The 23,287-nt window shown below is 40.6% G+C and overlaps 1 protein-coding gene across 1 annotated transcript in view; it reads left to right on the forward strand.

The window, feature by feature from the left end:
* Nucleotides 1–23,287, forward strand: part of EMCN (endomucin) — a 172,255-nt gene that overhangs the window by 69,643 nt on the left and 79,325 nt on the right. Inside the window, exon 4 of the mRNA XM_089680549.1 lies at nucleotides 10,343–10,441. Coding sequence (XP_089536675.1) covers nucleotides 10,343–10,441 — 99 coding nt within the window. The remainder of the gene's footprint in view (nucleotides 1–10,342; nucleotides 10,442–23,287) is intronic.

Here is a 23,287-nt window from a genome sequence, read left to right on the forward strand (position 1 = left end):
CATTTATTGTGCTGTTGCTATTGTCTCTTTTGTAATATCCTTGTCTATCATTAAGCTGATTCTATTAATTCTCTAAATAATAAAATACATCATTTTTTTAATTTACCACTTTGAAGAAACTTAGCATATTTAAACTCTGCTACCTTCCTCTCTGGTGTGGAAGCGAGTGTAAAACATTTAGTAAGGTCATAATTGTTATGGCAGATGTCATGAATGGTGCACGGCTCCTTTAAAAACACAGTGGCAGTTACTGTTTGCATATGTAAAGGGGTAAATAAAGAGTTAACCAGCTACCCCCCCCTTCCCAGTGACAATCACTCTCAGTCTGCTAATGCTTAAATTGCTGTCCATGAGTTGGAAAATATCTCCGTAGGGTGTGGCTAAGAGCAAAAGCTGAGAATGACTTCATCGGATAAGATGATATATATATGATATGATGATGATATCTATATGTATATAGCAATTAATTTGACATTCCTCAAATATTCATTGCAGGTGCATGTACGAGGGGTGTTCAAGTCAAGCTGGGACTTTGAATTTTACAGATAGAAAAAGGGAAGCTAGCATGGTGATACTACACACAATAGTAAATGGCAAGTGTTTCCTGTTACCAGGGGAGGACTGACCATTCGGAAACTCGGGCACTGCCTGAGGGCCCGGGGTCAGTAAGGGGCCCCATGAGATGCCCCTGGTACCTTTTGTAGGCTTTTTTGGGTGTGGTTTGAGTGTGGGCGAAGGCACAGGGGCCCCATGATCCCCTATTGCCCGGGGGCCCCATGAGTTGTCAGTCCGCCCATGCCTGTTACTGATAGGCAGCGCACTTGTCGCTGACCAGTCCAGAGACAGTTAACCAAGATGGCAGACGACAGTGTTAGTGAGAAGACATTGATTATAGCTAGCCGCTATAGCAGCCACTAGTGATAATCGTGAGTGAATCTGGCAGACTGGTTGTACTCAAGTTGATCAATTGATCAACTTGGCACATTCAGCCTGCCCACACACGGTTAGAATTTAAGCTAGTTCCTGCTAAACCGGCCGAGATTCGAACAATCTATGGCTTTAAGTGATTACAAAAAAGAATTAAATGGAATTTTAAGTGAAACTAGTATAAATAGCAGAATTTGACTTGATTTCAGCCACTTGTAATTCCCTGTACAGCAGCACATAGACTAGGAGAAGGAGGGACTGCACTGAAAGCCAAGCACATTTACATGTGCTGACAATGAACATACTGAGAAGAGGAGAAAAAATAGGTGATGTCGCCAATTTGCTGCAAATCCTTCACTAGCAGATTGACCTAGCAGTGTTGTGTGACTACAGTAGTATAAAGTCAAGTTACCAGGCTGGCTGTGCTATGTGACAAAGCTGTGTAAATCTGAGGACTGAATAAACAGAAAAATAATTATTTGGCATGGGAAAACAATTAATATATACATTGTGTGTGCGTGTGTGTGTTTAAAGGAACACTTTGAAAACACATCAGATCTCAATGGGGAAAAATATCATGCAAGATATCTATACTGATATGGACTGGGTAATGTGTTAGGAACGTAAGAATACCCCATCCTTTGATGGAAATGAAAATGATCAACTTACAAGGACTGAATTCAAAGACACCCCGAAAATCAAAGTGAAAAAATGATGCAGCAGGCTAGTCCATTTTGCTGAAATTTCATTGCAGCAACTCAAAATGGTACTCGGTAGTTTGTATGGCCCCCGTATGCTTGTATGCATGCCTGACATCGTCGGGGCATGTTCCTAAGGAGATGACGGATGGTGTCCTGAGGTATTTCCTCCCAGATCTGCATTACTGAGCTCCTGGACAGTAGGAGGTGCAACCTGGCGGCATCGGATGGACCGAAACATGATATCCCAGATGTGTTCTATTGGATTTAGGTCAGGCAAGCATGAAGGCCATTCAATGGTATCAATCCCTTCATCCTCCAGGAACTGCCTGCATACTCTCACCACATGAGGCCAGGCATTGTCGTGCACCAGGAGGGACCCAGGACCCTCTGCACAAGCGTAGGGTCTGACAATGTGTCCAAAGATTTCATCCCAATACCTAATGGCAATCAGGGTGCCATTGTCTAGCCTATAGAGGTATATGTGTCCCTCCATGGATATGCCTCCCTAGGACATCACTGACCCACCAAAAAACGGCCATGCTAAATGATGTTACAGGCAGCATAACTTTCCCCACATCTTCTCCAGACCTTTTCATGTCTGTCACATGTGCTCAGGGTGAACCTGCTCTCATCTGTGAAAAGTACAGGGCGCCAGCGGTGGACCTGCCAATTCTGATGTTCAATGGCAACTGTCAATTGAGCTCTATGGTGCTGGGCAGTGAGCACAGGGCCCACTAGAGGACGTTGGGCATCAGGCCACCCTTATGAAGTCTGTTTCTGATTGTTTGGTCAGAGACATTCACACCAGTGGCCTGGTGGAGGTCATTTTGTAGGGCTCTGGCAGTACTCATCCTGTTCCTCCTTGCACAAAGGAGCAGATATCAGTCCTGCTGATGGGTTAAGGACCTTCTATGGCCCTGTCCAGCTCTTCTAGAGTAACTGCCTGTCTACTGGAATCTCCTCCATGCTCTTGAGACACAGCAACCCTTCTGGCAATGGAACATATTGCTGTGCCATCCTGAAGGAGTTGGACTGCCTATGCAACCTCTGTAGGGTCCAGGTATCGCCTCATGCTACCAGTAGTGACACTGACCCTAGCCAAATGCAAAACTAGAGAAAAACACTCAGAAAAGATGAGTAGGGAAAAAAATGTCAGTGGCCTCCACCTGTAAAACCATTCCTGTTTGGCACTCATCTCATTGTTACCCATCTAATGCACCTGTTGTTAATTTAATTAACACCAAAGCAGCTGAAACTGATTAACAACCCCCTCTGCTACTTAACTGACCAGATCAATATTCCACGAGTTTAATTGACCTGATGCTATACTCTGATTAAAAAGTGTTCCTTTAATTTTTTTGAATAGTGTGTGTATATATATATATATATATATATATATATATATATATATATATATATAATATATAATCTGTTTACCTGAAGGGCTTTTTTGAATTAAATAAAAACACATAGTTAATAAACAGAGGGTTAAGATTTACCCAATTTAAGATTTCCTCTTCTCCACTTATTGTTAGATTTTCGCTTTCATGAATAAGTATAGAGCCATACATGGTCATATCCTTAAAGCGTTAATGTCTGCATGAACAGCTGACATCCTCAGTGCCTTTCTTATCTCTGGGGAATAACAGGGTGGGTAGACTACTCTACTCTGCTAAATGTGTTCAATGAGATCTATGGTCAACCACAGACATTTCACACATTCAGGTGAATTCATAAAGGGACCACACTCTTTAGAGTTGCATCATGCCTCCACACCAAAAGTGTCAGAGCAGGCGATAGATTCATGTACCTGCTGTAACAGATACATGTATTTTGGGCAGTCACTGAATGTGAAAGAGCACTGAGACTGAAGGTTCTATATAAGCACTCTGTCCTTGGTGCAGCTGAGCTCCCTTCAGCTGCTGCAGCTGTCATACACAGTGCAGTGCCAAGTAGTGGGCAGAGCTTGATGGGAAAGCTTTGTCACTAGTTCCCCTTCTTCTGACAGCAGACAGATCCATTGGCTATATAATCCACCCACTGCCTGCTGTCAATCATAAAGAGAGGGCAGACCTGATGGGGAATTAGTTTTTCAGCTTCCCTGTCAAGCTGTGCCCACTGTCAGCATCACTGGTTGCTAGGAGGCTGTTGGCAGTGAAACAAGTGACAGGTGGTGAAGGGAAGGCTTGTGATGGCAAATATGTCACCTCCCACACAACGTACAGAGACAGGCACTCTGCCTGTCTCAGTATGCCAATTTACATTTGGTCTTAATTTCCTCCAGTTACGAATACGAAGTGGGAATAGTTACAAATTTAGATCAGTAATAGAGTCAATTTGTAAAAGTAGTGCTATTAAGAACTAGCTGAATTTATTGCATGTGTCATTAAAGCTACCAAAATTGGTGGCAGGAATTTTTCATCTCCTGCAAGCCATTTTATAATCCATACCACCAGCAAAGTGTTGCGAGGGCTTTATTGATTTCCCACCATTGAATCCTACAGATTTTGACAAAATCAGATGACGATAATCTAATAAAAACTTTTCAAAGTAGCCTTGGACAATATGTTTAATATTGTCCAAGGTTACTTTAAAAAGGTTTTATTAGATTAATTGGCAGTGTTGTTAAAGTAGGCATTATAACCACTTGCAGACCGCCCGCCCTCAATGTACTGTGGGTGGGAGGCCCAAGCAGGCAAAGAAAGCGACATACTGGTATGTCACTGTCTGCTTTCGGTTTTAGGGCAGGTGCATGCATTCCACCTCCCACCCTCAACCCCCGGACATTACCTGCTGTGACTGTACACAGCAGGAGTCTGTCAGCAAGTTGTGGTCAATGATTCATGGCCAGGACCTACAGGTCTCTGTACATAGACAAAGAGATCTCTTAGTAAAAGCAGCACATAATACACACATTACACATTGGTAGGCACACATTTAACCCCTTGATCACCATAGATGTTAACTCCTTCCCAGCCAGTGTCATTAGTACAGTGACTGTGTATATTTTTACCGCTGATGACTGTATTAGTGTCAAGGTGATGTTAGTAGCAGTTAGTTTTTCCCCAGCATCAGTTAGTGTCAGATTGTCCGCTGCACTGTTGCAGTCCTGTTATAAGTCATTGATCACTGCCATTAGTAGCATAAAAAAAAAAAATTAAATTCCAGTATGTATACCATAGTTTGTAGATACAACTTTCATGCAAACCAATAAATATACACTTATTGGGATTTTTTTTAGCAGAAAAGATTTTGGCCAACATTTATGAAGAAATGCCATTGTTTAAATTCTTTTATTGGACATGTTTTATAGCAGAAAGTAAAAATTGGGTTTTTTCCCAAAATTTTTGAATGGTGATCAAATACCACCAAAAGAAAGCTCTATTTGTGTAAAAAAAAAAGTATCTAAATTTAATTTGGGTACAACATTGCATGGCAGCGCAATTACCAGTTAAAGTAGCGCAGTGCTGTATAGCAAAAAATGGCCTGGTCATGAAGGGGGTAAAATCTTCTGGAGCTGAAGTGGATAAACAAAGATATCATCTTTTACTTATATTAGCTATAATTAGCACATGTGAATGTGGGCATACTGGGTCAATAGTTTACATCTGTTATAGGCCTTTTATTAACCTTTTCAACAACTTGGTAAACAGGTTGCTCTCTAATGGGCTCAGCTCATCTTACTAGACATGGCTGCTAGGAAATTATATTCAAGTGTATGAACTGGGCTGATTACAGGCGCACATAATCCCCTTTTTGAACAGGAGTACTATTTAAAGATATATTACATTCAAATATGAAATGTTTGCATGTAATCTGATTCAGAGGACGCATCCTACTTACTGAGTGCCTCTAATTTTCCTTTTTGGCACACATCTTCTGCAGCTTACTGTAATCTTTTCTAAATTCCTGCTGTTGCACATATCTGTATCATTATCCCTTTATTGTCTAAACGGCTTTAAATATAACATTGAAAAAATGCCAGCAATGTGTTCCCTGGTTCCTTAGTATTGTGATTTCTTGGAACTAAGTACAGCCTTGTTGATGCACATTAAAGCATGAAAGGCAGGTTACAAAAAAAAAAATGCGAGAGAGTATATTGGTGTCAGAAGAGCCTATTAATTTTGCATACATGACTGCAAGGGGGGATATCTAAATCTTGCATTAAAGGTAAATTGCATTGAATGTTTTTTTCCTTCTGTTTTTGGGATAACACTTGCAATTTACTGACTTTCTATCATTACTTGAAGTTGTATAAGCAGTTAGGAGCATCCAAAATAAAGAGGCAGAGAGGACACATTTGTAAGGGTCAAGGTTTTGTCCTTGCATTGCATAGACTTCCAATCAACATCCTACCGGGATTCAGTCTCAGTAGACAAGTAAAGTCTAACATGTTGAAGCCAACTGCTGTGGCTCCTTCTTCAATGATCATTGTTATATATACATACCTAGACCGTTATAAGGCTTTAAAAAAAGACCAAAGCCCACCTAGTTTCTCTCATCGATTTCTGTTGCTCTGCTCCAGCGGAAGGCAGGTTTGCAGCTGCTGCCAAATTTTCCTTACAAGAGAAATAAAAACTCTGTCAAGATTCCCAGGGTAAGTTGGCTCAATTCCCTAGTTTAGAATATCTCTAGATATTATTAGCTGCAATAAAAATATCAAGTCTTTTATGTAAATACCATTATTATTTTAGCCATCTTATCTGGTTGAACGTTTCACAGCTTAGCCATTCTCATGGTAAAACTTCCGTCTGTTCTGTTGTCCTTTATACAGCCCTCGGCATAAAAAGTACCTATACCAAATATTCATTCTAGAATTGGATAAATTAAAAAATGTTAATGAAATCTCAGTTGAAGTCTCACACTTTTTTTTGGAGCTTATAGCCCAAACCATTATATGGTATCATTTTTAACGGATGTTCACATGGCAATAGCTTACGATACCCATACCTCTTACTTCCTGCTCTTTCACTCCTGAGCTCTATGTTGACATGGAAGAGCATCCTCATACACATGTATGGTAGAAACAAATGGGAGCTGTGACTGACCAAATCAATTAGTGTACATTGGACAGGGTGGTCAAACTCCGATGCCTATTAGACTGCAAAATATTATCGAGATATGGTGTCACATAACAGTAGAGGTGAAGCTGTGAAAATTGAGGTTATTAGTCTATCTGAAAGAATATACCGTGTATATATAGTGAGTTATTTGTTTCGATTAATTTAACTGGGCTTTCAGATGCATCTAAGGCATGTTTTCTCCAAATTGAGCATACCCAATCTTTCTGATCTTTAACTGTACAGACAATTTTATTTTCCTTTTATCAATTTAATTACGTAGATCTGAATCCTCTCCAAAACTTTTTAGAATGTAGTGTCCAAAAATTGGGTTCCATATTCTAGATGTGGTATTACAAGTGTTTTTTCTTACACAGACAATACTATATTAGCATGATATTTTTCTCCCGTTTAATATATCCCAAGTTTTATTTCTTTTTGTATTAATTGGATTTGCTTAGATTATTGTTATGTAATGCTAATGCCATAGCCTAGATGAATAATCCTATATTTTTCAACATTAAATTTAATATGCCATGCAACTGTCCATGTTGTAATGTTGTCAAGATTCTCCCTTTGATTTTAAATAGTCCTACATACTTTTTTCATCCCATGGATCATTAATAGATTGAAAAGAACAGAGCCCAGCAGCATGAAAAAGAGTATGTAACTGTAAGCTACAACGTTCGCAGATTTCAGATGACATGCTTGTTTTAAGATATGACTGAGAGAAAGCTGCATCAAATCTTTACTATTAAAAAGTACTTATTTTAAGATATGACAGAGAGAAGCTGCATCAAATCTTTACTGTTAAATTAATAGGCCTTTAGCCATACAAGTTAAATGAGGCTCATGGAAAAAATTAGCCCTTTTATTTACACTTTACTTTCTTCCTTTAAATTTCCCTTTTAGCATAAAATTTGTCAAAAAATATAATAAGGATGCTTTGTGTCACCAAAAATTGTCAGAGAGCATTGTGGCACACCATGGTAGTTCATTGACTCTTCCTATCAGAATATCTGCTTGCTCATACATCCCATACGGCAAGCAGATGTTCTGACAGGTCTGCAGGAGACCTGCATGGCATCAGTGATCTACTGGTCACTGGTGCAATGCTTTACATGCTCCTTTGGACAAAAATAATAAATGTATTATTTTTGGCCAAAAGGTGAATTTATCCTTTAAGCTTAGAGCAGAGCCAGCACCAGCTTCAAACCGTTTGCTGGCTGAGATGTATGGGTTGTTGCATTGCCATGCCATAGTGCTGAGTAACTGTCAGCAGGTTGTACAAATGACAGATGAGCCCCTGAAAAACATAATGTTTGACCAATCCAGGAGGAGGAATTGATGCAGAGTTGAGAGAACAGTTGCCTGCAGATTGTGAAAGGTACATGGATTTGGGCTTATCATAGAGAATACAACACTGTCTTAACATAATACTGGGGAAAAAACCCTAGGGTGGTATAGAAGCTTAACTGAGAGAATTAACTTAAAGAGTTCCTAGACCCAAGCAACCTGATTCTTCAAACACATGACAAGTCAGTTGTGAAATACATATCACTAACAGTAGGCATTCTTTAATTGCTATCGTTTGCCAAGGCCTGCACATTAATTCTGAAGCTTCCTTGTTAGTGTAAGTGCAAGCTAGGAATTCTCCACCTGTTCCTTCACCTGCCCCCATCAATTTAATCCAATGATCAAAGGTATGTCTCTGATAACGTGAAAATCCTGATAGACTGCAGGGACATTCAAAGAACAGAGTGCAAAACATACATTTTTGTAGAAATTGCTTTTTCACAAATTGTGTTCATTTATCTTAGTTTGACAGCCACAGTTTAGATTTCTACAAGTTTAGAGAATTTGGTGAAAGTTTTAATCTTCTTTTCAAATTGTATTTGATTTGATTACTGAAATGGTATAATGGGTCTAAGATGTGGGTCACCTGTAAGAAGTATATATTGGATATACACAACTTTCGACTTTCTCTTTCTTGGGAGACAGAAAGCATTAGCCAAACTAATTACTGTAAATAATAAATGAAATAATTAAGATTAGTATTTCATAATGTGTCCTTACTAAGAAACTGAATCACTTCAAATTCTTACTTGTTTCTAATTACGTTAAAAGGAAATCCAAGCATTTATCCTGGTAGTTAGGACCAGCTTTTATAAATTTTGGCAATCTACAGTAACTTGAGAGGTGCAGCCCAATCAGACACTGATCATAAATGCTGTACAATTTGGACTATTAGTAATAATCTTAGATCATATAACTATACATAAAACATAGGGAGCTATTTACTAAAACTGGATAGTACAAAATCTGGTGCAAATCTACATAGAAACCAATCATCTTTTTAATGCCAAAGCTTAACTGAACAAGCTGAAGTTAGAAGATTGGCTACCACACACAGCGACACCAGATTCTGAAAGCACCAGTTTTAGTAAATCTACCCCATAGTCTTAGCTAACTGAAAGCTGGAGGAGTCATCTCACTCTAGTTACAAACGCTGTGACCAAAATCTTGGTACAGAAGCTTTTATGGGTGGCTCTACACCCAACTAAAGGCCTATCTTCCAACTCTGCAAAGAAGTTCTTAATCTTAAAACACATATTTATGAAGCTCTAACTTTATTTGGGCATTTGTTTAATCCCTCAATAAATTCACAAAAATTTGAAAAAAATGTGATTACAGATGTAAAATTAGTATTGCTAAATTTGGAGAACTCTAAAAAATTTTGACTTTGCAAAATTTAGTTACACAAATAACTAATTATCGATGAAAAAATTGTCATCAATAGATACAAAGACTTCCTAAAATCTCTTGCCTTTATAGTAACATGAAACAACTTACAAGGATTAATATTAAGGTAACATTATAGCCAATGGGCTCCTGCTGCTGTCTCAGCCAATGAGGCGGAAGAGTCCCCAGACAGCAGAGGCTGTTGAGAACGTTGCTGGATTGGAGGGGGCTCAGGTAAGGATTGGGGGGGTGCTGAGGGGGTCGCTGCAGACAGAAGGTTTTTTATCTTCATGCATAGAAAGCATGAAGGTAAAAAACCTTATGCCTTCAGAACCACTTTAAGGTATATTTAACTTTAATGATTACGTTTGTTTTTCCACATACTCCTTGTGTTTCTCTTTTTGTACTCTAAAGCTTCATGTACACGAGCAGCTCCAAAACCCAAGTTTAGGAGCTTTTGGCATTTTTTTGACAAAGCTTCTAAAGTCAACTCCATAAATGCCTATGTGTCCATGTACACATAGGCTTTTAGCAGAGTTTAGAAGCTGCTGCGTTTAGGTGAGGTTAAACCTCCCTTTCCTGAAAGCGAAAGAATCGCATTCAGGATAGGAGCGTTTTGACTGCTGATTGCGGGAAAAACGCAAAACACGACAAAACTGCCACAAAACATGGCAACCGCGGTACTGCGTTTTTTGCCGTGATTTGTGTTTTCCTGTGGCCAGTGGTCAGAGTAGGCTCGTGTACATGAAGCCTTAAGGCAGACTTTGCTAGATTGTCTAATCATAAGCTTTGTTTATCTTTACATATGATGTACAATTATAACATGAATATGTACATTTACAGAGGAATAGCAATGTTACATAAACTAATAAAGAATAAATCTGCCCTTCTTTATTTCTTTTTTTTTTACAGATGAAAGCAGCCCTAAACCTAGCACTAGTCCATCAGAAAATCCTGCAAGCACCAGCACATCAAGGAGCCCAACTATTAGCACTGTATCCACTCCTACAGGTAATAAAAGTATAAGTATCCCTTTTGCTCTGCTAAATATAAGTGCAAAAATATCTGTTGATTTTGCCAGCAATCTTGTGAGCCGATAACTTCCTGAGCTCTCTGCCTGTACTCAAGGAAAAGTTATGGAGATGAGAAGATGTCTGTGTTCTTTGTAATATTCAACAGACATGAAGTAGGTAGGACTGACAACACATGCTTTGGAATTCATAGCCAAAAATACGCTGTATTGTCAAGTCAAAGAGGAACTTAGGAGTATAGTATATTTCTGGCACATCATCAGTTATTTTCAGTACTTGCAGAACATTGGAAATCTGTACTGCAGGGACTTTACAAGAAGACAAACAGAAAACTGTAAGTACAGATGCAATTATAAATAAGTGCTGCTGCATATTTTTTAATGGGAGGCCATAGTTCTACTTTACCTGTAACAATCTCTCTAATAGTAAACAATAGAGTGTTTATGGTCTCTAAATGTGTCAAACTTTCACACTGCACTGAGAAACCAGAGATCCTGTCATCTTTACCTAAGCTGTAAGGGACATTATGTGAAGGGGTGCAATCAGGGGCGGACTGACCATTTGGAAACTCGGGCACTGCCTGAGGGCCCAGGGTCAGTAGGGGGCCCCATGAGATGCCCCTGGTACCTTTTTCATAGGCTTTTTTGAGTTTGGGCAAGGACACAGGGGCCCCATGATCCCCCATTGCCCGGAGGCCCCATGAGTTGTCAGTCCGCCCCTGGGTGTAATAAAGGGTTAGCCTTATTGCTTAAAAGTTCCTATGTTTAACCTTTCAGATATGCTGATATGTTACAATAATTCGAAAGCATAATAATAAAATGAATTTACTTAGCTTGGTTTAAAGAGGTAATACAGATGACAGATCAGACAGCATCATTCCAATCCAGGGGGAGTTTGCAACTTCTTCATTTGAAGTTCCTGAAGGTGACAGTCCTTGAGTCATACTTCAGTATGAAACTAACCCCACCAACTCTTTATCTTACAAGCATATATAGCAATTCAAAAAAACTAGTCAAAACTGGTTTGAGCCACACCACACAATGAAAAGGTCAAAGGTTCCCAACTTCTCACAATATAATGCGACCATATGTCTCAGTATACATGAGGCCATATGTTTCAGTATACACTAGACATATCATATCAATATATATTGGTCTGTTAAATATACCATTCAAAGTAATTTGTTATATCTATATGTAAGTGCAGAACAATACCTGATGATCTAGTGCTGTCTTGTGTCCTGTACATTCTGTAGTGTTACCTAAAACACTTCCTGACCATGGACCTAACCAGGATGTTTTTTAGTCCTTAAAGTGTTACTAAACCCAGGATCTGCAATCACGATATCTGGTCTCCCACAGTACACAGAACATGGAAATGCAATTATTTTCGTAAATATAAACTGTTAAATACCTTTTCTCATCAGCAGTTAGAGCAGTCTTGTGACTTCAGCAGAGCACTGGTTAAAGTTTGTAGGAGGACTGGTACCCTTGTACATGTATTTTGGGCTCGTCCTTTCCTTCATCTGGCATAGGATTTCAGAGGTGGATTCCGCTTTGGCAGGTTCTCCGGTGGATTTATCCTTGCAAATTTGCTTATTGGGTGTATAGCTTTCGGGGATCCCAGTAAACCAAATGAGGTTAATAAGCACTATCTGAAATTCCATCCTATGGGCCATTGCCCTTTATTGGAACTCTCCAATGGTCCCTTTGGCTTCTGTCTTACGGAGAGTTGATATGGTTATGCTAATGGCATAGAAACAGCACAGAGCAAGAGTGCTGTCACCCTAAGACTGGAAGTGTGTTACTGGCTGGATCACAATGTGAAAGTAAGCTCTACACATGTGCCAAGTCCATTCAGTGTAATTTCAGCCCTGTTTCCTCTGTCCGGGCAGCCCATGCGCAGTGTACAGCCTGTCATTGACATGAATGGCCATGCACCAATGTATAAATGTGTATAGTCATGCTATTTAGAACACAAATATAGTGCTCAGGCGTATGAAAGATGGGAAAAAAAGAACTAGTACACCAGCGCACCAGCCATTTATATCAATGACAGGCTGTACACTGCAGCTGGGCAGAGGGAATCCCACTGCAATTATACTGAATGGGCCCGTGCGTAAGAGCCCTCAAGAGAATAAAAGACTGAAAGAAGGAAACTAATGCAGCCACCACTAAGGACTGGAAAGCTGCAATATATGTATTTTTATTTTGTGGGTTTAGATACACTCTAATCAATACTGGATGAGTTCTAAGTGGTTGTAAAAAGCTTTTATACATTTTTTTAATTATGATTTCTCTCCTGGATATGCTTTGGGTGGAATAGCTGATCTTCTAGTTGCATGATGACCACATCTGCACCTGTATTTGGTCAGCATGAAGTTTGCATTGCATTTTGTTATATGTGTATTTGGCCAATAAACATGTAAAAAGTCAAGCTACATTCTAATTTTTTTTTGTATAGCAGTTTTAGGTTAAGGAATTAAAAAGTCATAAGAAAATATATCTTATTTGTATGTGGAGAGTGTTGTTTTATGTAAGACCTAATAGAACATTATCTCACTGGTATCTTACTGCTGTGTCCTGACAGCGGTGTCAACAATTACCTATATTTATCAGTGGCTGTGTGCTCACATCCCAGACAGATTCAATTAGCATATCTTTCCAAACAAACATTGCATTCAGTTGTGTGAAAAGCTCAAATAGCCAGCTGCATGAAATAGTTCCCATTATGGCTGTACTTTAATGAAAAAAAATTAATGAATCCATAACGTACATTTTTTTTTTATGTGACCTATCATCACAGCTTTGTTTGAACCAACGTTTTTTAGCACTTAACAAACTTGGCTAGAACAATCATAAAGATGCAATATTTGTACAATTGAGTGAAACCCGTTTCTATGTACACTGCTTTTGAGCGCCTGATTTGTGTGCATGAAATGAAGGAAAGGAATTGACGGGTGTTTTGTTTTTTTTTCATTATTATTTTAAAGCAAATATTGCAACCTCATTCACATTAATGCAGATTTAAGCAAATTAGAAAAAAAGCACAGAACACATTTGTGATTTTGCACAAACATAGTGCAGAAAACTAGTGCAAAACCTTCTTACAGTCAATCTGCTTTCAGTTTGCTTTAAATGGATCAAGTTGCATTTTGATCATATGTTTGATCTTAAACAGCTCTAATTGGAAAAACTAAGCAAACTGCACAAAATTATGCTCAAATTATAAAATGCTGCAAACACAAAAGAATATCAACATGTAAATTACCTGTGTTGCGTTAAAGATTTAAACAATCAGTGATTACATTAATTAGAAACATACACAATCAATTCTATTCATAATGGAAAATATTGTAACCACAAAAAAAGGAAAGTCCCCTTTAAATTTGCAAAATAAGTAAGCTTATTCTTTCTTCCTGGAATGTATCAGTAGTGTCCACAGTGTCCGCCATCACCAAGAATAATGACAAGATATGGGCTTACCAGACTAAAATAACCCCCTTATTCAGAGTGGTCAACAGTGTCCGCCATCACCAAGAATAATGACAAGATATGGGCTTACCAGACTAAAATAACCCCCTTATTCAGAGTGGTCAACAGTGTCCGCCATCACCAAGAATAATGACAAGATATGGGCTTACCAGACTAAAATAACCCCCTTCTTCAGAGTGGTCTATATGCGCTTAGCCAGTATTATTATTATTTACAGGATTTATATAGCGCCAACAGTTTGCTCACAATTGTCTTACAATATAACGGGAGACAATACAGCAACAATACAGTGCAATACAAGAGGGTCAGGAGGGCTCTGCTCCTTGGAGCATACAATCTAAGAGGGAGGGGCTAGTGGTACAAAAGGTAGTAACTGTGGGGGGTGGACTGGTAGGAGGAGTAGAAGATTCCAGTATTAGCTGAGGGCAGGATAGGCTTCCCTGAAGAGATAGGTCTTCAGAGATCACCTAAAAGTGAGCAGAGTAGGCGATAGTCTGATAAATTGGGGTAGAGAGTTCCAGAGGGTGTGGGAAGCTCTGGAGAAGTCCTGGAGATAAGCATGGGAGGAGAAGACAAGGGAGCTAGAGATCAGGAGGTCGTGCGAGGAGCAGAGAGTACGGTTTGGGTGATATTTGGAGACAAGATTGGTGATGTAATTTGGGGCAGGGTTATAAATTGCTTTATATGTTATTGTTAATGTTTTGAATTTTATCCGTTGGGCAATGGGAAGGCAGTGAAGGGATTGGCAGAGAGGGGTGTTGGATATGGAACGGTTAGTAAGGTGGATGAGTCTGGCAGCAGCATTCATGATAGACTGAAGAGGGGATAGCCTGCGATGAGGTAGGCCAATGAGGAGGGAGTATACGCAAACATCAGTGGCATCTCTCCACACTTGTCCCCAAGATATCAGTCTGGACTGCTCCCCAAACAAGCTGATTGTATCACCCAATGGTTTAGACTCATGCAAAATGAAGCATATAAACACTCCTCATAGTGTAGACAATCACCACAATATATTTATTTCCTGAAAATTGCACTTAAAAGTATAATTGTAAACTCCAAGGATCAGGCCCTCCTAACCCTCTTGTATTGAACTGTATTGTGTCCCTTTATATTGTAAAGCGCTGAGCAAACTGTTCTCTATATAAATCCTGTACAATAATAATAAAAAAAAATGCGCATTAACAATAAAATCACCCAGACGGCAGATAGCGTGCACTTCCAAGCTCCTTCTGGTACAGCTCTAAATCTTTTTTTTTTTACTAAAATAAAAATGTTTTATACTTACCTGCTCTGTGCAAGGGTTTGTACAGAGCAGCTCTGAACCTCCCCTTCTGAGGTCCCCCGCTGGTGCTCTCTGCGCTTCCTCTTCTCAGAGTGCCCCCATAGCAAGCCAATTGCTATGGGGGCACTCGTACAGGCTTGATCATGAACCTGGCTTTGTGCGTCTGTAGACACACACTGTAGCTTGGCCCCAACCTCTGCTCCCGCCTCACAGGATTTGATGGCTCCCACTGTTATCAGCAAAACCTATAAGAGCAGGAAGAGGGGAGAAGAGCTGCTGTAGATGGGACAGTGCTGGATCAAGAATGAAGTTGTTTAGGAGAGGGTACTGGGGGAGCTGCTATCAAGAGGTATATTACTCTAATGCAGAGAATGCATTAGGGTAAAAAAAACCTTTGTCTTTAAAACCACTTTATTCCACTGTGAAAATGTAAAAATTGGCTTGCGTAAAATAGCAAGCCGATAAACTCATTTCCACTGAGTTAAAGCTAAAGAGAAATGAATAAATTACCCTTGCAGTTATCCTTTGCTGTCCCAAAAACCAGTTGTCAGGGCTCCGGGTATGACCAGAGGTATGTGAACTGACGCAGGGAAACGCAGGCTTCAGATATGTTATAAACAATATAATTTATTAATACTAACAATACAAAACGCAGTGCAATACTAAAACATAAACAAAGTGCAAACGAACCAAACCACCCACAGATAACAATACATACAATGCAAGCGTAGTCAGGCAGACCGGGTCAATAACAATCGGGCAGGTAGGAACAGGAGGAGCAAGCAGAGAGTAGTCAGGTCACGAGCCGGGTACAGCAACTAACGGGCAGGTAGGTACAGGGGTCAGGCAGAGAATGGTCGGGGTCACAAGCCAGGGATCAAACAGGAGAAGTCAGCAGAGGTCAGGATCAAGCAGGGTCGGCAACAAGTCAGTCAGGCAGGAACAGGAACAGGAACGCAGGTAACAAGATACAGGGGCCCATGGAAAAACACACACCAAGGCACAGACTGCAGGTCTGGCCATCCCTTAAATACACCTGCAATCAGCCTCAGGTGTTTGGCTGACTGCAGGGTTGAGTCTCTGATTGCTGGGAGCACCCGCTGGCCAGCCCTGGTACTGCAGCCCACAAGGCAGGTGAGTCCCACCATTATTGGCAAGTCCATTCCTGACACCAGTGCTTTCCTTTTACCACTCCAGGTTGTGAGTAGACCTTTGGAGTCCTCACAGTACAGGACTGCTGGCTCTGCATTTTACATGATCTCAGAGTGCGACCAAGGGCTGAAGCACCAAAAAAGAGCAGCTTCAGGGACAGGTCACATGAAAGAGGAGATGCCTGCAGGAGTTAGGGATAGGGTAGGTAAGTGTTTTCTAATGATACCCTAGAAAATGAGCATTTAACACTAGCAGTACTGGGGGGCCACACTTCAAGAGTAGGTTTTAATTTCCTCGGCGTTCAGCTTGAAAGAGGAACTAAACTCTGGAAGGCAGAGGGCAAAAAACTAGCCAGCAGCATTGACTGGATTCTCTCTGAAGCTGATCTTTTCTGCATTACTGACTCACTTGGCTGTTTTCTACACTGAGTCTCTGTATGGAGATGGACATCTTGGTAGAGGCAAGATTTTGCTTCCTAATGTCAGAACCTCTGGGCAGGAGAGCAATTAACAGTACAGTAGTAACCAAGGGTGGACTGACCATTTGAACACTAGGGCAGTTCCCGAGGACCCGGGGTCAGTAGGGGGCCCCATGGGATGCCCCTGTCACCTTTCATAAGCTTTTTTGGGAGTGGTTTGAGTGTAGACGAGGACACAGGGGCCCCATGATCCCCTATTGTCCAGGGGACCCATGAGTTGTCAGTCTGCCCCTGGTAGTAACATCACCAAATATGATTTCAAATCTCCTGTGATTAGCAGTTAGGGGCAGCATTGCCTTAGATCTCATAGAGCAGATATACAGCTATCAGACTGTATGCACAAGCATGTCGTAGTACACTCACATATCAGGAAGTGCACTGCAAATTTTCAGAAGGAATTGAAGGCAAGAAGCATATTTTTTGGGCTACTGCCCAGACACAAGTAACAAAATGTTCTCTATAACAGAGCAAATATTTACTTTTTGCGTTCAGGGCCAATTTAGTAAAAATTGCAAAATGTTAATGTGGTCTTTAGTGGAAGCTAATTCACTAAATTGGGTCTCCTGCCATTGTGATTTTAATGACTAGTGAACTACGAACTAACAAAATTTGCAATGTTTTTACACCAGGCTCATAGCTGCATACATATGTTATCTTACCATTGGCATGCTTTCATCAAATGATTTTCAATGCATAACTGTTCAGCTGCAAATTATAGACTGTCATTAAATTGCAAAATTCTCTTTATTGTGTACTTCAGGTAATTTTTGGAAAATTGTAATATTTAGCAATGATCTTTCACAGAGTGACAATTGTTAATGCTTGTCTGTGCCCAAACTATAAACATTGAAGTTTTATATGTTCTCTAGAAGCAGGAAAAGATTTTTAAAACTAGCCATGCCTGACTTCTTTAGCTGCATGTATTTTGAAATTTTCAAAGATCAATAGAGGCTGTGAAGCTGGATTTCGGTCAGTTTCTAGTGGTTACAATTTCCTGATTGTTTACATTGGAAGTTGTAATTAAAGTGCCTTGTTTTGAATATTGAAGATTATTTTTCCACATTATATATAGCTACAGGGATGAATGAAAGCTTGTTTTAAAGTATTTACTGCTTGTTTAAAATACACTATATTGCCAAAAGTATTGGGATACCACCCAAATCATTGGATTCAGGTGTTACAATCACCCCCATGGCCACAGGTGTATAAATTCAAGCACCTAGGCATGCAGACTACTTCTAGAAACATTGGTGAAAGAATGGGTCGCTCTTAGGAGCTCAGTGAATTCAAGCATGGTACTGTGATAAGTTGCCACCTGTGCAACCATAACATTTCCTTGCTATGAAATTTTCCACTGTCAACTGTTATTGGTATTATAACAAAGCGGAAGCAACTGGGAACAACAGCAACTCAGCCACAAAGTGGTAGTCCACGTACAATGACAGAGCACACAGTGCAAAGAAGTCGCCCACTGTCTGTAGAGTCAATAGCTAAAGACCTCCGAACTTCGCATGGCCTTCAGATTACCAAAACAGCAGTGCGTAGAGAGCTTTATGGAATGGGTTTCCATCACTGAGCAGCATTCAAGCCTTACATCACCAAGTACAATGCAAAGTGTCAGATGCAGTGGTGTAAACCACGCCGCCACTGGACCCTACAGCAGTGCAATCGTGTTCTCTGGAGTGACAAATCACGCTTCTCTGTCTAGCAATCCGATGGATGTGTCTGAGTTTGGCAGTTGCTAGAAGAACGGTACTTACCTGACTGCACTGTGACATGCGTTAAGTTTGGTGAAGGGGGGATTATGGTGTGGGGTTGATTTCAGGGGAAGGGCTCGGCACCTTAGTTTCAGTGAAGGGAACTCTTAAGGCATCAGCATACCAAGACATTTGGACAACTTTATGGGAACAGTTTGGGGATGGCCCCTTCCTCTTCCAACATGACTGTGCACCAGTGCATAAAGCAAGGTCCATAAAGACCTGGATGAGTGAGCTTGGGGTGGAGGAACTTGACTGGCCTGCACATGTGTGTGTAAAGGCAGGCATTCCAATACTTTTGTCAATATAGTGTACTGTATGTAAATGATAATAAAATATGTACAGTACATCAATGAGCATAGTCTGGAAACAGGTTCACTTTAAGAATAATACCCAGTAAAACACCTGCATTTCCTCACTTACTAGCTGGATCTACTGCATTATTTTTCATCAATTTGTAGATAGGAACACACAAACCATGAGCAGTTCTCTTTTCTGCTAGAGTGTGATATTTTCCAGCATATTCAAGTTGTGCTAAGTACATGCTTGCTGTGTGTTCTTGTCACTTGAGAACAATAGTCTGTATTCGGCTTTCCTAAAGTTATTGAATGCAGAGGTAATGGCTAGCAACCAAAATAAAAAGAGGAGTAGGGAATATAGATTAGCAATGTGAGTAAAAGCTACTATTAAAGTCTAACTCCAGATTTTGTTGAATTTGAAATGCTTCATTTGGACCAAGCAAACTATTAACTTCACCAATACATGCAGTGGTTGTGAGCACTGTATAAAATGTTGCTTCAGCTACATACAATATACAGCGCTGTGTTCTGGCAGTAGGATGAGAACTTCTTGTCCTCCTCCCTTAGCAAAACCTTAGTCGAGCCAAGCACTGCTCAGCCATCCATAGGAAGCCTTGTATTTTGAATGAACACAAGGTTTCCTCTGATTGGCTGAGGTGGAGAGGCAGGTGGATTTCAAGCTTTATTTTATGAATTTGAATGTCCCTAGCTGAATGCTAGCTTCAGTGTTATTTTTTGGCAGTTTGGATTCCCAAAAGGCTTCTAGGAGAAATGGACCAAAGGCTGCTCTCCAAAGAGTGTCACTGCCTTTTATCTACTTCTGCCATTGCCTGGACACTCTTAGCTTGACTGCCAGTGCCACCAGGTCCCACCCTTTTATCTTATTATTCCTGGAAGAATTTGTAAAGAAAATGGCTCATCGTCTCTTCAGGAAGGCCTGCCAGGACCTTCCAAAATATTCTATACAATTTTTCATCATTTGTTGCTTTGTAATACACACTTTTTGGAAACCTGGTTTGGGCTCCCATTTACTTTAACAGGACTTTTGGTTTGGAAAATATCACTTCTTGAGATGTGCAGATTTTAAAAAGTTCCAGCAATACATTAGAATATCACGTCATCAGCAAGCTGATGGCATTGCTGCTCAGCTGAGGTTAGCTTGTTTGCCATTAGGCCACTGAAAGGCTGACTTTAGTATCTTCCACTGGGATTACAAAACACAAAAGGTTTAATTTACTAAAACTGGAGAGTGCAAAATCTGGTGCAGCTCTGCATGGCAGCCAATCAGCTTCTAACTTTAGCTTGTTCAATTAAGCTTTGAGAAAAATACTGGAAGCTGGTTTTTATGCACAGTTGCCCCAGTTTTAGCAAATTAACCCCAAAGTGTAGGTAAAAATTCATCTTTACCGCCTTGTCTTTTTCCTAAACTCCTGGTTCCTTTGTAAATATATATATCTGTTAAAGTTATACCAGTCTCTTTATGTAAGCTATCTTGCACTTTAGATTTATTGGTCCTTTAAATCAGGCTTTAAAGGTTATTGTTTGCTTCAATTTCATATAAAAAAAATCATCCCTGTGGTTAAGCCATTTGATTTTTCTGCTCCTTAGACAACTGCTGTTTTTATGTCTCTGTGTTACAAGCAAACTCTGCTGGCACCATCATTATTAACAGGATGCTTTTGCAACAGTGCAACAGTAAATTACAGTACCATCATTGAGCTAACACACATGAGAAACCTTGTTCTGTCTGTCGTCTTAATTCAGTTCTTTTACTGTGCTCTTAATTTGACTAGCATAATGGTGAAATGAAGCCAGGAATGCAACAGAGTTATCCTGGCATAATTGGACGGTTACATTGTCTATGTTATAAAGAGAGTACTTTATTGACTGCCTTGCCAGTTATTAGCTTTATGTGTTAGCAGCTACAGTATTTTGCAGCTTTAATAAGTAGATGAGTGAACTGGTCTGCTAAGTTCAGGATCTAAGTATGATCAACAAGACATACAAATAGCATGTATCTAACATTTTCACAAAGCCCATTTATTTCTTTTAACCACTTGAGCTCCTGAGGATTTACCCCCCTTAATGACCAGGCCTCTTTTTGCTACTCGGCGCTGCACTAATTCAACTGATAATTGTGCGGTCATGCAATGCTGCACCTAAACGAAATTTACGTCCTTTTTTTTCACACAAATAGAGCTTTCTTTTGGTGGTATTTGATCATCTGTGCGCTTTTTATTTTTCACGCTATAAACAAAAAAAGACCAAATATTTTGAAGAAAAACTATATTTTTTACTTTCAGCTATAAAAAATATATAGTAAACTCAAAGTTGGTTATAAATTTAGGCCAAAATGAATTCTGCTACATGTTTTTGGTAAAAAAATCCCAATAAGTGTTTATTGATTGCTTTGTATGAAAGTTATAGCATCTACAAACTATGGTATAGATACTGCAATTTACGCCATTTTTTTGCTATACAGCGCTGCGCTAGTTTAACGGACAATTGCGCGGTCATGCAATACGGTACATAAATGAAATTTACATCCTTTTTTCCCATAAATTGAGCTTTCTTTTGGTGGTATTTGATCGCCTGTGCGTTTTTTATTTTTTGCGCTATAAGAAAAAAGGTTGACAATTTTGAGGAAAAAAAACAATATTTTGGACTTTTTGCTATACAACATGTCCAGTAAAAAAAAAATTTAAAATCAAATTTAGTCATAAATTTCTGACAAAATGCATTTTGCGACATATCTTTGCTACAAAAAACCCAATACGTGTAAATTAATTGGTTTACGTGAAAGTTATAGCGTTTAGAAATGGCGGGAAAGATACTGGGATTTTACATTTTTTTTTATACTAATAATGGCAGCAATCAGCGACTTATGGCGGCGATCAGCGACTTATGGCGGGACTGCGGGACTGCGGCGGACATTCTGACACTGGGGGGGAACTGACTTGGGGTTACTGACATCCCCAGTGATACCAATACAGTGATCAGTGCAAAAAAAACACTGACACTGTACTAATGGCACTGGGGAGGAAGGGGTTAACTTTATTATTCAGTGAAAGGGGTAACTGTGTGAGGGGAGTGTTTTACTAGGGGGCAGGGGTGTGTACTGCAGGGAACACCGCTGATCGGGACAGATAAACTCTTCGTCCCGATCAGTGTGTCCTGGAGCTGTCAGGGAACTGACATAAAGCACAGCTACTGCAGCTGTGTCAGGGATCCCCTCGATCCCCGCCGCGATGGTCCCGGCGCAGGCGCAGTATGCCGCCCTGTGCAGGGACGCGAGCTCTAGGTCCGGGCCGGCCGCGGCGCACGAGTTCGCGCATGCGCAATAGGAGCCGCGGCCGCCCGCTGGGCACCAATGACAGCGCAGGGCGAGATATTTAAACGGCCCTGAGCTGTCATTCGGTGCCTTCTGGTCTTGTCCTTGCCCTGCATCCTGTATCCTGAACCTGAACCTGTACCTGTAAGTTGCTGACCCAGATTGTACCTGACCACTGCTGAATTCTCCTGCCCAGACCCTTGCTTTGCCTGAACTCTCTTCCGTATGTCCCCTATTGGATCTGACCTACTGTTGATGACCTGGCGTGTGACCCGACTATTCTCTGCCCGCTGCCTTGTACCGTACTGTCCTCCCCGTTACCGACCCGGCTTGCCTGACTCTGCACATGCTCAGACATCCATCCACCCATCCCTCTCAGCGGGGTCTCCAGACCTCCTCATATCAGGCTCTCTCCCATGGGAGCCCCTGGCGAACACCCCTACCACTGATGGGTATCCTCAGTAAGCACGACCTGGTCCCGGGGTACTCCAAGTCCATCCCCACCATCAGGGGCCCTGGTGAACAAGTACTCTGGGACTTAGACTCCGTGCGCTGGGGACGCCTAATTAGTGGAGTGCTAGTGGTGTCGCCGGGCGGTCCCTTACAAGCTGTGCTCTCTGTCACTGATTGCCGCTAATCGCCGGGACATAGCCGGTAACGACCGCCGCCCTACCTGTTTTAAAAACACATGTTTTAAAACGTGGTTTTGCCCAGCCGTGCCGCCCTGCCGCCGTATTTCTACAGTGGCTGGGCGGTATGTGGTTAAAATGAATAACAAAACTCTGGACATGAGAACTGAAGCACTGGAGCCCTTAACACTTGCCAAACCCTACATTTAGCTACAATTAATGCTTGCCTAACTCCCAAACGTACATGGTCCTGCTTTGGGAGCCTCTGCACCACTAGCAATGACTTCCATGTAGAGATGGGAAGGCCTTGAAAAAAAACAGAAACATTGGGAAAAAAGCTTTTTTTCCGTTTTTTGTTTCCAAAGCTGGTTTCTTGTTCTTTTCTGGAAAATTTGAAAAAA

This window comes from Staurois parvus, unplaced genomic scaffold (genome assembly GCF_062004578.1).
Source record: "Staurois parvus isolate SC_StPar_1 unplaced genomic scaffold, SC_StPar_1.0 ptg000244l, whole genome shotgun sequence".
Taxonomy (NCBI): Eukaryota; Metazoa; Chordata; class Amphibia; order Anura; family Ranidae; genus Staurois; species Staurois parvus.